This window comes from Haliotis rubra, unplaced genomic scaffold, assembly GCF_003918875.1.
Source record: "Haliotis rubra isolate DU_JTF1 unplaced genomic scaffold, ASM391887v1 Scf451, whole genome shotgun sequence".
Taxonomy (NCBI): Eukaryota; Metazoa; Mollusca; class Gastropoda; order Lepetellida; family Haliotidae; genus Haliotis; species Haliotis rubra.
The window spans coordinates 231156-248707 of NW_025767137.1; the positions used below are offsets into that span (position 1 = coordinate 231156).

The following is a 17552-nucleotide window of genomic DNA, read 5'->3' on the forward strand; positions in this document are numbered from 1 at the left end:
GCAGTGTTCGCGGAGTTGAGTACCTCACGATGATGCTTCTAACATTGGTGGTGTTGGTATTGGTTGCGACGACGGCTGACGGTGTGGCGGTGGTATCGAACGACATCCCTGACACAGGCATCACAGAGAATGATACAGGTATGAGCATCTAGTGAGTGAGTTTTGTTTACGCCGCATTTATGGACTCCACAAATGGACTTCACACATAAGTATGTATCCATGTGGGTCTTCGGCGTGACGAGCAATCGCTTTAACCACTAGGCTACCCCACCGCCCCTGGTATATGCATCTATACGACCATGCAGGGAACATTGGGGTAGCCTAGTGGTTAAAGCGATTGCTCGTCACGCCGAAACCCGGGTTCGATTCCTCACATGGGTACAATATGTGAAGCCCATTTTCTGGTGTCTCCCGCCATGATATTGTTGGAATATTGCTCAAAGCTGCGTAAAACTAAACCAAACACACACTATAAGTGCATGCAGGTTATAGGCAAAAACAAAATATTATCCAGAAATCACCATCGAATAACTATTTCGTGTTTGTTCAATTTTTGCCACTATCGAGCAAACGTTTTTCACTTTTACCAAGAAATCAACAAAGAAATATTATAAATAGGCAATGGTATTATAAAAATCAACTATGTTTACAAACCAATACAAAATAATGAAAAGTAAAATTTTACTTCAAAAGCAGTTCGCAAATTGGCAATGCACAATTCAGTGGTAGTACAGATTCAAACTACCTTGGTTCCTCAATGAGATGTTATGGAATTGTGTTGACCTTTAGCGTGCGAATGACAGCAAGCTACTTACAATTGATAGGGTAATGGTGATTTAATTGCGTGTGTTTAAACTAATACACAGCTTATCCGCAGCTCTGAGTGAGTGAGTGAGCTCTGACAAAGTATTCTTAATGTATGTACCTTTTGTGAAAGTATTAGCTTATGGGATCGTCGAAACGCCAAGATCGCTTTGTGCAAGCTTTTAAGTGGACCTAGTTTGTTTGCTGTTATCTGAAGGGCGATCGAGCTGCGACGTTGTGATGCGTTGGAGTTGTAATTGACCCCAAAGTTTTCTCACACACAAGACACCATAATAGATCAGTGATATTGCGGCTTGCAGCGCAGTACAAAACTAGCTGACACCCGTTCATTGCTATACTGGGGCGGTGTAGTACATGTAGCCTAGTGGTTAAGCGTTCGCTCGTCACGCCGAAAACCCAGGTTCGATTCCCCACATGGGAACAATGTGTGAAGCCCAATTCTGGAGTCTCTCGCCGTGATAATGCTGGAATATTGCTAAAAGTGGTGTGTGGCCTTGTGCATAGAGATCAGGTCTCAATCAGTTGAAGTTAAGCAACATTGGTCACGGAGACTCATTCGATGGGTGATCATGTTTGGCAGCTTAACTTCGGAAAGTTTCTCGGACTTCTGTCCTGCCCCGCAACGAAGCACGCGTGATACATGTGGTCTCACCCTAGGCAAGTGAGTTTGATCAAAATGTTCACCCATCAGAAGTGTGATCAGCACAATTGTTTGTATAAATGAGAAAATTTGTATGACGCATTTTAATATTCTCGTGCTTTCAAGAAGTCTGTGGGAAAAGGGCATTAAAAGTATGGCTCTAAACCTCTAATCATTGTCACCCAAATCATTGTTTAGACGATTTGGAAGAATCTGCTTGCATTTCTCTATGCCACGGCTAACTGAACATGAAAGATGGCGAGCCATTGGAGACGTAATCAACGTCAATGCATCAATGCTCATGGTGGACATACACGTTATTTTCTGTGTGAATTTCATTTTGACCGTTCTCTCACTGTGACCTCATTAGCATGTGTCCGCCAGAAAAGTTTAAAATTATTATTATAGAATATTTATATAGCGCACATATCCAGGCAACTAGTGCATGCTCAAGGCGCTGGTAGTATTTCCTCGATCACTGGATGTCAATCTCAACGGCACATCTTATTATCAATCTCAACTCCCTGGGGAGTATACAACTCTTGCAACCACTAGGCGCATCGGGTTATTGTGGCTTTCTCATCCTAACGATATACCCATTCACAGCTGGGTGGACTGGGACACATAGTCACAGTAGTTTGTCCAAGTTCACTGCACGTTGCTGTACCCTCAACTAGGTGTTTGCACGTATTCATGTGGCCACCATTTGGTCATATACCAACGAATTCGTGGGTTCTTTAAGTGCACAGGGTTGTGTACTGTACACTAGGGGTTGTGACAACACTGAAAGAGTCTGCACACACAGTTGACTCCAAGGTTTTTACACCTGGTCACAGGTGGGCTCGATCCCGACACCTCAACCTCGGTGGATCACTAGCCTGGCACCTTAGCCAGCTTGCCCACCGCGCCCCATGTTCCATTTGCAATCCTGTTGTGGGATTATTTTCTTGGAATATTAAAAAAGTCTGATCATAAAAATATCAGTTGTTAAATCACATATGTATATAACTTCAGGTCAATCACAGTAACGTTTGCCTTTGTGTATACTATTATTATTATTATTAAATAATTAGAGAATAACCCACGAGGTACGAGTGATTACGGGAAATATGTCCCTCGTGAAATTAATGTTCCTCTCGTAAAGCTCGGGCTAGTTATCGAGGGACTTGAACATTAATTTCACGAGGGACATATTTCCCGTAATCACTCGTACCTCGTGGGTTATTTTTTTATTACCCATTCTGTAATTAAACCGAGAAACCAGTACTTATGAACTCAAAGCCGCACCTCGTTATGTGTTTACAACGTAATCAGCTGATCCGTATTAATGCGCAGAGGAAACCAAACGGCTCACGCCTAATGGAATCGCATACGAACCCCAATATAGTACTGTAGAAAACGGTATGAAAAACAACACAATTCATCAGTTTCCAAATTCGTTTCATGACGATTCTATTACCCACACCCCCCTGTAAACATTAAGTTTATTTTTAACGAGTACACTCGCATATTTAATAGTTAGTCGTAGATCGCAAATGTGTAGCCTAGATCAACTCGTGACAGAAAGTGGGTGGCTGTGGTTGGATACAAAACAGCAAAAACCTGTCAATTTTTTTCAACGTTAACTGATACAACAGTGAAAATCTGCAATAGAAGAATAAAACGCAGGAATGGTGAACTTTTTTCTAAGAAGACGGTTCACAATTATTAACGTTTGTCAACATTTTGACTTTGACCTAGTTTTGGCTCGCGTCAGTGTCCTTGACAGGAACGATAACTCCAACTTTAGTCCGAGTCCGAGTCGACAACAGGCAAAATACGCCGTTTCGGTGCAGGTGGTTGGTTGAAAGAAGAATCATTTGAAATAGTGAAGTTGAATACTCCACCGTAAATTGGAACAGAAAAAAGAGTAGAACAGCATGGATATCATGGGAAACTTAATTCATCTGGGACATGACTGATTAGGACTGATTCGACTGAGGCTTTGGTGCATTTTGTAGGCAATGGAGAAACAGGCCTGTGTCACGTGGTGTGGAATCACAGTTGGACGACAGAAGTCTGTTGATGTTTTGGTGTTGTTTCTCATTCATTGTGGAATAACTGTTGATGGATTGAACGTTTTTGTGCCCTGACACTTGCATGATCTGGTGAGCTGGAACACCTTTGTCAGACAAAGTTTGAATCATGCGTTTCCTGGCGCTATGGTTTGTCAACCGTTTGTAATTAGAAAGCCCTGCTTTACTTGCCATTGTTTTCATCAGTGATCCCAGTTTATTTCTGCCAACCGGTTGACGTTTAAACCAAGTATTCCCGGTTCGTACCCCAAACTGGGTGTTTGTTGCCAAATAGAATGGATGATCATCATTGGAGAAGTTTTGTGGTCTCAAGGCACGGTACGACTTGTAAACAGCGACTGGACAACACAGATCCCCAGGTTGTGCCCATGCTTTAGGAGCAAGATCACGAGACTGGTCACCCTGACGGGTTTTTGACTGCCGTTCAATATACTGGAGATATTCTCGGTTCTGTGAATCAACTTTTAGTGTTACATCACCCCATTGCATACGCCTGTGCGGGGTCGCCGATCTCAAGCCAAAATAAACCGTGTTGTTCCACCATAATGTGTTTAAAATGGAATCTGGCGTGCTGGTGCCTAGTTGGCCACATTCACGGAGTTTCTATAATTCAGTGTCGGATACAGGATCAGCACGGAATGGTAGGTTTCCTTTACCTTGTTTTTTTGATGACTTGAGTTTTGATTTCAAAACCTCCCTCAGTTTCATTAAATGCATTGACTCGGCTAACACATGTGACTACCCATTACGCTTCAAATAGCGTTCAACGCTACCCTTTATTCCCCGGAGGGAAGACGGTTCATACTCCGAACCATCAAATTTTCTTGCCGATATGAAAACTTTACATAGGATAGTGTTCAGTTCATGGGGGGCAATGTCTTCAAGTTGTCTTGGATCATTAAGACTCTCGCGAAGAAATCTATAAACAAGATTCATGTCCAATTTTGTCTTTTTCATTGTGTTTTCATTTTTGTTCGCAGCCAAGAAGTTATCAACGTCATGGTCATAAACAGGAACAAACCTGTCAAAAGTTTGTTTTCGATTGGGGGGAAAAAAATCATCTTGTAGCAAGTCATTTATGACACTCTGGGGCAGGTGGGGACTTTGGTGAGAAGCCGACTCGCTCGAGATTGTTTCCGGCAACACTTTCAGTCTGTACCTTGCAACTTCCATTTCTCAAGGAATTTAGCGGTTGTGTTATTCTTGTTACACGTCCTGTAATGTCTCCGTCCACCTTGACCAGGTCATTGACTTTGATTGGCGTTAACTGGGTAGCCATGTTTGTTTACAAAGACGACTTTATGAATATCAATTTTAGACATTTTTTTATTACAAAACATGTTAAGTAGACGACGCTGTATTGTTAATGAAGTATGAAATAAAACATTAAATTAGCATCAAAATCTGTATGTTGTTTTTGTTCTGTTTTTAAATCTCGAATAAGTGCGATTACATCACGGTCAATTTATCAATGAATCGATGAAACTTTATGAATGAACGTAGTGTGTGAAAGTAGTTCCGGCATCCAATGAAAATGTACAAATATACGATCAACCAATCAACGTCGAGAATCACTAAATTGCACACTGTGCAAATATCAAAAAGATATTACTCGGGATCTCCTCACCCGTAGGGGTAATAAAACAAACTCACCCATTACTATACTACTCCTTGCAGTGTGTTCTGGGGGACGATCATCCATGCAGCTGTCTACATCTGGCTCTCCGAGCTGGTGGTACAGGGATATGATACAGACATACACCAACTGTACCTACGTGGACGGCAACCTCATCATTACGTGGCTTACCGACGACAACATCAACTACGACCTTAACTTCCTGCGTAACATACGGTACGTCCGAGGTTACGTACTGATCGCGCGTGCGGATGGACACTTTGAGCTGAACCTGCCGAGACTAGAAGTGATCAGGGGAAACTCGACATTCACGTTTCATGGCGACCACTATGGGCTGGCTGTGCTGCTTACTAACTTTACGGCAGTACGAATTCCCCGGTTGAAAGGTAAATGGAAGCTTCCTGTAGGGTTCTTGAAACAGTAATAAGGCGTGACGTTCAAGCAATGTTTCGTCCTATGCTATGACACTGAAATATGACGCCAATGTATTCGCGGCACAGTCGCGTTGTACGTGCCAGTGAGTTTAGCTTTACCCCGCTTTTAGTAATATTCCAGCAATATCACGGCGGGGGACACCAGAAATAGGCTTCACACATTGTACCTACGTGGGGACTCGAACCCGAGCTTTCTGCGTGACGAGCGGACGCTTTAACCGCTGGACTAACCCATCGCCTCACGGGTCAGTGAAGGTGTCACATGATGGGGTGGGCTAATAGTTACAGCTGCACAACGGCAAGGATGGGTCAGGTCTCTTCATGGATGTTCACATGATCACAATTCCAGTGTGAAGCTTCTATCTTTCTATAATTAGTGCGTGAGGGTAGCCTTGTGGTTGTGGTTCGCTCGTCACGACGAAACCCGGGCTCCATTCCCCACATGGGTACAATGTGTGAAACCCATTTCTGGTGTCCCCCGCCGTGATATTGCTGGAATATTGCTAAAAGCGGCGTAAGCCTAAACTCACCACTCACTCTTACGGCAGGCACGGGTAGCTTTTGAGTGTTTTATGTGTACATGTAGACTTGCCACATATTCTAGACTCTCATGGGCTTTCTTGGATAAATTTGTTTCAGGGTCTGTATGACAGACTAATGTGTTTGCAGAACATTAAGCCTACATTTTGTAAACTTTCGTGTATTGCATTACGATGCACCCAGTATTATTATAGCTATATGAAGGCGATCGGTAAAAAATCGAGTTTGGACGAACCTTTCCTCCGAGGTGTAAAGAGAAGGAGCGGTTAATGTTTAAAGCGTCCTTTCGTCCCGCTCAAGACCCGGATTCGATTCCCACATTGGTACCATGTGTGAAGCCCGTTTCTGGTGTACCACGCCGTCATATTGCTGGAATATTACTAAAAGCGGCCAAAAAACATACTCACTCACTGTAATGACAATGACACACTGTGCTCAGAAAACGTCTTACTTCACAGAGATCACAAACGGAAAGGTTATCTTTTTTCTAAACCTACCGGACATTCGGGTAGAGATAACAAGAGACTGGGACCAGATAGTCCGAGGCAGGGAAAGCAGGCATCCCGGGACTGTCACCTTTCAGCATGAACCTCCCGTCGCCCGGCATTATGGTAAGGGATAGAATAGATTGTGACATACGGATGTGCTATAGTACCACTTTGCTAGTATAAATTTGTGCTTTTTTTCTAAAACGAAATTTCTCGTTATTATATTTTTCATTATTTGATGGATTCGTTTGTTTCCTAGTTATTTCTTTTTTCACCTGCTTTCTTTCGTTTAAAACCAGAAATTTCTACTTATATATTTCTTGACTTTCTTTTCTTTCCCTTATTTTTTCGAAACGTCTATTCTTTCTCGTTACTCGGATCATTCTTTTCGTGGTTTCGAGTATTTATTGGCCGGATTGGAAATATTCATCATGCTTATCTTTTGCCAAACTATATATTGATTTGTTGTACAGTTAAGTGCGATAATGATTAAAATGAAGTCGAATGTAAGAGAAGTGTGCAATATTGTATCTAACACGTACTTTCACGGGATTCAGATCTGACACATCACACGGCAGTAATATTTATTAAAAAAGTCCATACATTTTCGCGTGTATCATTTTGACATTTGATACGTAGTTATTTCGTGACATGACAGTATCATGTAATATATGATCATTGCTCTGTATTGTGATATCTTCAACTTTTGACATTTACACATTCATCGCTGTACTGTTACGTGCGTGTTACCAGGGATGGTGAACATGTAATTGTGACCGTCAGACAGACAGTATACCTGCATCATTGTGCAGTGTGCCGACCATGATCAGTTTGTGAGGATGTTTCCTTTATGGGGTCTTTGGTAATTTTTTAAATTTTAATCTGTTTTTATTAATTCTTTTTTATATTTTGTTAAAAACATTTGTTGCATTATTTGCAGTAGCGCATACGCATTACAATTCTTAATAACTAACAAAAAAGTAAATGGGAACTTGACCAGTACTTATAAAACATGTCGATATTTGAATTTATGGAGGCTGCATAATTAGTTAGTTTTGGGTTAGCTCCCTTTGGGTTTCTTTTTTTTCTGGCACTTTCTTTTTGTGATCTTCTGGTTAATATATATGTTTTGTTATTAATGTGATGATGTTAAGTGGGTTATTATTTCTTTGGGTATAGCCAAGGAAAACAATTTGTTTTGATAGATTTATAATCTTAACTTCTGATAGCAGCCAAGTTTTCAAATCATTCCACACCGAATGCCATATAATGGCATTCCCAGAACAAATGGAATATAGATTCCCTTTCTGTAGAACAATAGCTGCATAAATCGCTTTCAAGGCTTCCCATTTTATAAAGGCGAGAATTTGTGGGTAAGATATTATGCAAAATCTGATGCTGGAACCATTGAAACGTGGTAGAATCTGTGCATTGAAACACTAATAAATTATAGCTTGTGTGTTCTCTGTCGTTGATATCATGGGATATTATATTTTCCCATTTCGCGAAATTTTGGCTTTTACACTGATTTGTATGAATGTTTGTCAAAAAATTATGACCCTGTCTGAGTTTCAATAAATGAGCAATGTGAAATGGTAGTAAAGGGTATGCAATTGTGTTCATTTTTTAGCATATTTTGTTTCAGGTCTACAGTAGTGTTTAATAGATTGTATAATGCCTAAATAATCTTTGTAGTTTGGAGTTTAGCTCACAAAAGTCTCTATAGGACTAAGATTAAGGAAATGACTTCTTCTGCATACTCTTTTCAACATGTTCCACGCGAACATTCTTCTGGAGGAGGTTTGGCTGTTATTTATAAAACACTCTTGAACTTGGTAGTATATAGAACTTCCACATATTAATTTTCTTCTTTTGAAATGATGGAAACATTATTAACAGTAACTAGTCAAGCACTACGCTTGTTCTGCCTATATAGGTCACCGCCATCAAAGGCAAACAAGTCTTCCTTTGGCCAGTTTTATGATGATTTTTCAAAACTACTGGATAAAATCACTTTGAAAAATGGAAACTTGCTATTGACGGGTGATTTTAACATTCATTATGACTGTGCATGTAAACCAAGAAATGTGTCAAGCTGCTGGAGTCACATGGTCTTACCCAGCTTGTTTTTAACCTACTCACAGGAACGGTCACATACTTGATTGGATAGTTGCTCGGCATAAAGAAGATGTGGTGCAAAACATCCTTGTTGAAGATAGACAATCATCTGATCACTTTTGGATTGTTGTAGAACTCAATTTTCTCAAACCAGCTGAGAAACCTGTTGATGTTCAGTGTAGAAACCGTAGGCTTGTTTCCCGTGATGACTTTGCTTCGCATCTTCAGTCTTCACAGTTGCTCACAGAGCCTCCATAGGATGTGAATTCACTTGCTGATCTCTATAGCACAACACTGGTTCAACTCTTGGATTCTCATGTCCCTTGTGTCACAAGATTCAGGCGACTCAGGCATGAACCACAGTGGTACAATGATCAGATACTTCTCTCTGAAACCCACAGGCGACTCAGGCATGAACCGCAGTGGTACAATGATCAGATACTTCTCGCTAAAACCCACAGGCGACTCAGGCATGAACCACAGTGGTACAATGATCAGATACTTCTCGCTAAAACCCACAGGCGACTCAGGCATGAACCACAGTGGTACAATGATCAGATACTTCTCGCTAAAACCCACAGGCGACTCAGGCATGAACCACAGTGGTACAATGATCAGATACTTCTCTCTAAAACCCACAGGCGACTCAGGCATGAACCGCAGTGGTACAATGATCAGATACTTCTCGCTAAAACCCACAGGCGACTCAGGCATGAACCACAGTGGTGCAATAATCAGATACTTCTCGCTAAAACCCACAGGCGACTCAGGCATGAACCACAGTGGTACAATGATCAGATACTTCTCGCTAAAACCCATAGGCGCAGAGCAGAACCCAAGTGGAGAAAAACCAGGCTTGATATTTATCGGCAGTTGTACAACATGGCTCGTAATGAATTAAACCAACTGATTCGTGATACAAAGTCAAGACTTTACAATGATGGTGTATTATCCAATCAGCATAATCCCAAAGGTTCCTTTACTCATCTATTTTCCTTACTTGGAAAGACATCAAACACTACTCTACCTAATGTGGAAGATGATTTTACCCTTGCAAATGACTTTGGCAAGTTTTTTTTCTTCTAAGATTGAGAAGATTAGACACGAATTTTCTCCTGAATCAATTGCTGTAACTGGTGCACTCTTTCAAGATGAGATTTTGTATTCCTTCGACCTGCTCACTGGGGAACAGGTTCGCTGCATCATCAGACAAGCAAAGGGCTCAACGTGTGTTCTTGATCTAGCCACTACTAAATATGTCTTGAAATATTTTGACATCTTACTTTCTGTGTTAACTCAGATTGTCAACTTTAGCTTGAAATGTGGGACTGTTCCTGGTTGTTTCAAGCATGCAATTGTGAAGCCTTTGCTGAAAAACCTGGCTTAGACTCGACCTGTTTCATTAACTATAGGCCGGTGTCTAACCTTCCATTCTTCTCCGACCGCCTCCGTGGTGTAGTGGTTAGAGCGTCCGCCCGGAGTGCGGAAGGTCGCGGGTTCAATCCCCGACCGCGTCATACAAACAGACGTTAAAATATGGTACTTGTTGGTTCCTGCCTGGCGCTCGGCATTAATGGGTACAACAAGGACTGGTCGGCTCGGAGTCAGTATAATGTGTCTGAGTGGGATATTCATGCTTCACTGCGGCATGGTATCTCAGTGGGCTAGCACTATAAAACCAGCTTAAGTCTGGGCTAGTACAAGCAGCCGCACATACACATACACACGCATGCACGTCGTCATATGAGCAAATATTCTCAAGCACGACGTTAAACCCAATTCCACCACCACCACGATTCTTCTCCAAGGTACTTGAAAGAGTTGTGAAGGTGCAACTTAGACAGCACTTGAGTAAACATGACCTCTATCACAAATTCCAGTCTGCCTATAGGTCATTCCACACCACGGAAACAGCTCTGCTCCGTGTTGTTAATAATTTGCAGTGGAGCGTTGACAGGGGGAACTCATACGGTGGATCACCAGACACTTCTATCAAGACTTCAGTTACAGTACGGATTAAATGATACGGCTCTTCTATGGTTTAGGACCTACTTATCAAACAGGACTCAATCTGTTGCTGTTCATAATGCTTAGTCCGAGGAAGCTATGCTTCTTTGTGGTGTACCACATGGATCGGTTCTCGGTCTTGTATTGTTCTCTTTGTATACCAAATTCATTCAGCCTTCTTCATATGTCAGACATCTTGGCGTCCTACTGCAATCTGACCTCACCATGAAGAACCAGATTGCGTATGTATGCAGAAAATGTTACTTCCATCTGCACAACATTGGACAGATCAGACATCTCCTGACACAGGATGCTGCGGCTGCCCTGGTGAGAACACTGATTCTCTCACGACTTGACTATTTGCAACAGCTTGTTGGTTGCAGCTTCACAAGAGTCCATCAAAAAGCTTCAACGAATCCAGAACACAGCTGCCCGCATAGTTACTCTCCAACCTAAACATTGCCGCATCACTCTCATCCTGATGTCTCTTCACTGGCTGCCTATTGAAACTCGCATTGACTATAAGATCCTTACACTTGCTTATCAGTCCACTCATGGTATTGCACCTGCGTATCTTCAAGAACTCCTGTCTCCTTACATGCCAACAAGAACTCTGCGTTCATCCTCGTCTAATCTGCTCTGTGTACCAAAGTGGAACCTCAAATCATTTGGCTACAAGTCTTACCAGAACATGGCATCGGTCAACTGGAATTCTCTACCTGATGAACTTAAGCTGTCGTCAACCCTTCTCTACAAAAAAGGTCTATGGACTTCAATAATGCCTTATTGATTGTTAGCTCTATGAGCACACCTGGTGTGGAGTTTGGCGCTATATAAATGAACCATTATTAGGAGTGAAAGGAGTCCCTTTTCGTCAATAAAATGTTTATGTATCTTACACCTATTTATACTATTTTTCTATAAAGATTGTTTTATATCCCACCTGTATGTTATCATTAAGCCAAACTGATTGAGACATGATATCAGTGTTAGTTGCACTAGCTCTGTTCAAACCCTCTATAAACAACCACCAATTGTGTATTAGATCTTTGTTGGAAAAGAGACGTGCGTTTTGTTGTTTACTCGTGATTTCATAAACACTATGGTTCTTGACACAAGGGGTATGTACAAAGAACAGGTGTTTCCACTTAACCTTGGAAGTAAAGGCGCGTCTTAACATAGCTCATTTTTTTGGGTATATAGTCTCTCCTATTTTGAGGCATTTTATTCGCCTATCTGCTGTATCACAAATGATTTGAGATAGTTTGATCTTGTCAGGTTTATTACTCCACATGAAGTTAAAACATTTCCTTGAAATTTGTCAATAACAATGTCAGGTGGGTTTGGAAGTGAGGAAAACAGATGATTAAGTTTTGGAAGTATCAGTGATTTAAGAATGGTCTTTTTACCCATTGGAGTTAAATTACGAGCTGACCATATTGCCATTAATGTTTCACATTGTCTAACTTTGCTTTCATAATTAATGTCGATCATTTCATTCAAATCCAAAGAAACCTTAATTCCAAGCAGTTTAAGGGGTTCTTGTCTCCAATCTAGGTTCCATTCTTGCCATAGTATCAATTTTAATCTTTTCTTTGAACCTATCCATATACGCATCGGCTATAGATCTTGTAACACGAAGAATCACAGTATCTGATAGTTTGACGTTCACAAAACTGTTGTGTTTGTAGATGTGTGTCCCTCTCGCTGCCCTCAGAGATGCTTCTGGTACGGAGCTGGATGCTGTCACCATCAGTGCGCCGGGGGGTGCTGGGGACCATCTCCCACCCAGTGTGAGGTAAGACGCTGGGGATGTCATTGGTCACTGAACCAGTATATAGAGGTATTTTCATTGTCAAAGAACCAAGAAATAAAGACATTTTCAGTGTCACAGAACCAAGAAATAGAGGCATTTTCAATGTCACAGAACCAAGAAATAGAGGCATTTTCATGTCACAGAACCAATATATAGAGTCATTTCATTGTCACAGAACCAATATATAGAGGCATTTTCAATGTCACAGAACCAAGAAATAGAGACATTTTCATTGTCACAGAACCAAGAGTGAAACCTTCGCGTAGCAGTCTGGGAACCAGTATATAGCAATGTATTTCTCAGAATCTCGGTTTTGGTTTGTTTGTTGTTTAACGCCGCACTCAGCAATATTCCAGCTGTTCTGGCGGCGGTCTGTAAATAATCGAATGTCGACCAGACAATCAACATCATGAGCATCGAACAACGCAATAGGGATACGATAATATGTGTCAACCACGTCAGCGAGCCTGACCACCCGATCCCGTTAGTCGCCTCTTACGACAAGCGTGGGGTACTTAAGACCAATTCTAACCCGGATCTTCACGTGTCTCGGAATCTGTGACCGACCCAGTAAAACGTTACTCAGTAACAGTCACAGAACCAGTAAAAAGTACTGTCTTTGTCGGAATCATGACAGTCTGAGAGCTACCACAAAGTAGCACGTTTCGAGAAACAGTCACAAAAACAGAAACGGTTACCCAAAGCTGTCACAGAACCAGAACAGAGAAACGGTTACCCAAACCTGTCACAGAACCAGAACAGAGAAACGGTTACCCAAACCTGTCACAGAACCAGTATGAGTGTTGTGTTCCTGTGAAACTGTGACCAATCCAGTAGAAAGTAATTTTGTTACTCGAAGGAACCACAGAACCGTTATAAAGTAATTTGCTTCTGGAATCTAGTGAACGAACCAGTGAATTAAAATTAAAGAAAAGAAGGTGTATTATCCCCCGCCTCGAAGTGGGAGAGGGATGTAGGTTTGAGCTCCGTCCGTCCGAGATGATGGGGCAGATTTTCTCTAAAAAACGCTATAGATAGGGACAGTGATCGAAATATTTTCAAACTCAACCAGACAGTCGGGCAGGTGACCAATAAATGTTGCCTGCCTGTCTTGAAAGTTGCCTGCCCGCACTTTTGACTAATAAATTGCATTTTTCTACAAAACCAAACAAGTATCATTGTTTCAAATGTGAATTAATTCAGCAAATTAAAAAACCACAAGCATGAAATTAAATACTCAGTCACATCCCCAGCCTGTGACATTTGAAAAGAGCCTGTTAAACTCGTAATTCCATTATCGGTTTACATCATCAAAATGATATATTTTCTGAAACATTTTAATAGCGAAAGTTTAGAGCGATACCCACCTCAAATATATCTTCTCGCGTGTTATACATACGAAGCTTCCAAAAGGGGGTATGTAAAATATCGGGCAAGCGGGCAGGCCGTAATTTCGGTCACTGGATAGGGAAACCAAATTTGGTCTGTGTTTTCAGGACATGAATGCCTTGATGTAGTTCGAAAAAAAAAAGGTTACAATTTGTTACAGAGTTATGGCCCTTGTCATGCGTTTCTTCACTTAGTGCACATAATCCCCAACGGGGGCAGATTTTCTCAAAAACCGTTATATATAGTGATAACCAAACGTGGTATGTATTTTCAGGACACAAATGCCTTGATGGAGTTCGAAAACAGACACCGTGTTACGATTCTTTACAGAGTTATGGTCCTTGTCATGCGTTTCTTGACTTAGTGCACGTTATCCCCAATGCGAACTGATTTTCTTACTTAACAGCTTATGTATCGTTATTTGTAGGAAGAATGGATAGTTGTCAAAATAGGACCAGAACACTGTGGCGGGGGATATTGATGATCATGTCTTCTTGTTTTCCAGTGAAATTGATATGCATTAGTTTCATGTTCCTTTTGTTTCTCCCAGACGTGCAAGGATTTTGAACTGGACGGCGTGTGTTTGAGCCACTGTCCTAACGCATACTATCGACACGGCAGAAGATGTCTACGGAACCCCTGGTACAGAGGAAGATATCACAGACATTAGTGTATTCAGCAACCCGTTTGGCAAGCCGTTTCCACATTTATTTCTAAATTACTGATATCTTCAATTGCTTTAAAGATGAATTTAATTAGAGATATCTTGAATTGAAGATATCTTGTAAAAATTCAAGATATCTCGAATAGAGATAATCATAAATATCAGCAATGAAATTCATGTATCTGAAGCATATTAATGATATCTTGAAAAGAATTGCTGATATCGTAGAATAGATTAACGATCTAAGAATGTGATTTACAGATATAAATAAGTAATGTGCTTAATGACATCTTGTAATTTTATACAGATATCATTAATAATTATTGATATCTCGAAGGGCGATAATTCTCGCTACCCGTGTGGTTCCCAACTCAATTAATGTTGTCAGATTGTAAGATGCAATTCTGTATAATAACATTAATGACCGGTGAGTAGCTTAATTGTTTTACTTCTAATTTTAATTGCAGATACTGGGCTAAAACTATGTGAACTCATGATTCTTGAGATTTTCACGAAGCTTGTTTCTGTTATTTGAAATGAGAATGCTTTTTCAAAAATAAATAAATATTTTTATTACATGACGTTTGACTTAATTTGATTTATTCAGGACAATCAGAGGCCAAATTATATTTTTATGATATATTCAAATATAACAGTAAGCCAGATTACAGAGCGACGCTGGCCTCATTTCATACATGACTTAATATGGCACGAAAGGTCATATTACACTATTTACAAAAAGAAACGCATAGGCTCTGAAAAGATTACTGAGTTTAAACAATGTGCATATTTTATTTAATATTATGAACACGAGGATGACACCTAACATGGTGAAAGGCAGATATTATGGACACAAAATGGCAATAATGACTGTTCTGTCTAAAGACGCGTAAGTCCACGGAGGGGCAGTTCCAGTCAGCACCTGGTTTGACCGTGTGTTGTCATCACTTCTCTACATGGGGCGGTGGGGTAGCCTTGTGGTTAAAGCGTTCGCTCGTCACGGGTTCGATCTCCCACATGGTTACAATGTGTGAAGCCCATTTCCGGTGTTCCCCGCCGTGATGTTGCTGGAATATTGCTAAAAACGGCGTAAAGCCCAACTCACTCACATTGTCAGATTCCATGCCTGTGTGGTTTCGTTACATATGTAAATCATACGTTGTCGTTGATGAAAACGTCTCAGTACATTGACAAATGCATCTTTGGGATCTAATTTCCACCGCTTGAAGATGATTCGTGATTGTTTGGTCCGATACACTCCTGTAGCCAGGCATATGTCCTGTAGTCTCGGTGCCAGTAATATGTCGATAACGCAGGTGAAAGACCTTGTACAGGAACGCTTGGTGTTCCAATTCTCGGAACCGTGAAGATCCGGGATAGAATTGATCTTCACCAACCCATGCTTGCCGTAAGAGGTGACTAACGGGATCGGGTGGTCAGACTCGCTGACCTTTTTGCTTTGTTAGTCCTGCACCAATACACGTGATGTCGACACGTGAAGATCCGGGTTAGAATTGGTCTTCATACAACCCATGCTTTTTGTAAGAGACGACTAACGGGATCAACTTGGTTGAAACGTGTCATTGTTTCCCAGTTGCATAGATCGATGCTCACGCTGTTGATCACTGGATTGTCTGGTCCAGACTCGATTATTTACAGACCGCCGCCATATAACTGGAATGTTGCTGAGCGTGGCGTGCAACTAAACTCACTCACTCACTCTCGGACGATATCGGGTTAAATTGAGGCGGCTATGACAATTCAGTAAACGAGATATGGCGCTTTGGTGGACATTGAAATGACGTACAACTGAAGACCGCTTCAAGACGTCCTGTGGCGATATTGAGTTGGCAGTATTCAGTATGGGTATTTAAATCTTCCAAATAGGCGACAAACGTCGGACAGAATGTTGACTGACGTTTGACCTTGCATATTTCTGGTCACTGAACATCTACCTTCAGTTTCCTTTCAATGACATTCCGTCTGAAACAAAACTGCGGCATAAAGATACAACAAAATTAAAATGGTTGCATTTGTTCACTACACCGTGCCACGCCACGCCACACCACGCCAAGCCACACCACGCCAAGCTACGCCACGAAACGCCACGCGATGCCACACCACACCAAATCACACCACAAAAGTCAAGTTAACGAACATGTGACCAACATCGTTCAATCAAACTATTGCATTTATATCTATATCAACATTCGCATTATCTCCTATGCGTTTCTTTTTGAAGAGTGTATTATATATCCTTGCCAACTTCGTCTTGAACGTCGTCACACCCTTTCCAGAAGACATCAGCAACAGCGGTCTTCAGATCAGAATATTTGAAATGGTTTCAGATACCAGAACTATTCATTCGGGGTTTTTTTTAAAATGATCATACACGGGAGCTTCAACCAGTGAAGATCTGGATTAGAATTGGTCTTCAGTAACCCATGCTTGTCGTAAGACTCGACTAACGGGATCGGGTGGTCAGACTCACTATCATCGTATCCCAATTGTGTAGATCGATGATCATGCTGTTGATCACTGGATTGTCTGGTCCAGACTCCGTTATTTTACAGACCGTCGTCATATGGCACAGGACAATGGATGATGTGGTGTTAAGTTTTTATCCCTGTGATTTCCTCGATCTGTATTGAGATACTGGAATCTGATTTTCGGAGTGCTTCGTTCACTCTGAGAAATTCTTGAACAGCTCGTATCATTATGAATGAGAGGGTAAGTGAATATGGTTTGGGGCCCCTTTTGGAGATATTCCAGTAAATAGGTTGCCCTCAACATCAGGCTTTAACCCACCACCCCGTTATTATGCAACAGACAGAATATGGACTACCCAGGGTTCAATAATGGCTTTTGAACACGAGCCCTTACCATACAAGAACGATAACTCTGGTTCTCCCGCGTCAGA

The 17552-nt window shown here is 41.3% G+C and overlaps 1 protein-coding gene across 1 annotated transcript; it reads left to right on the forward strand.

The window, feature by feature from the left end:
- Positions 1-15213, forward strand: LOC124289928 (epidermal growth factor receptor-like). Its single transcript, XM_046726599.1, has 5 exons — positions 1-138; positions 5218-5562; positions 6609-6761; positions 12455-12561; positions 14519-15213. The coding sequence occupies exons 1-5, from the start codon at positions 30-32 to the stop codon at positions 14636-14638; spliced, it is 834 nt and encodes a 277-aa protein (XP_046582555.1). The 5' UTR covers positions 1-29; the 3' UTR covers positions 14639-15213.
- The last annotated feature ends 2339 nt before the right edge of the window (positions 15214-17552 follow it).

What these genes read in the sequence shown, in the direction of transcription:
- LOC124289928 (XM_046726599.1), top strand. Translation starts at nt 30, where the DNA reads ATGATGCTTCTAACATTGGTGGTGTTGGTATTGGTTGCGACGACGGCT. An exon ending in ACGAATTCCCCGGTTGAAAG is followed by an intron (nt 5,563 to 6,608) that starts GTAAATGGAAGC and finishes CTTACTTCACAG; the next exon opens with AGATCACAAACGGAAAGGTT. An exon ending in CATCTCCCACCCAGTGTGAG is followed by an intron (nt 12,562 to 14,518) that starts GTAAGACGCTGG and finishes TGTTTCTCCCAG; the next exon opens with ACGTGCAAGGATTTTGAACT.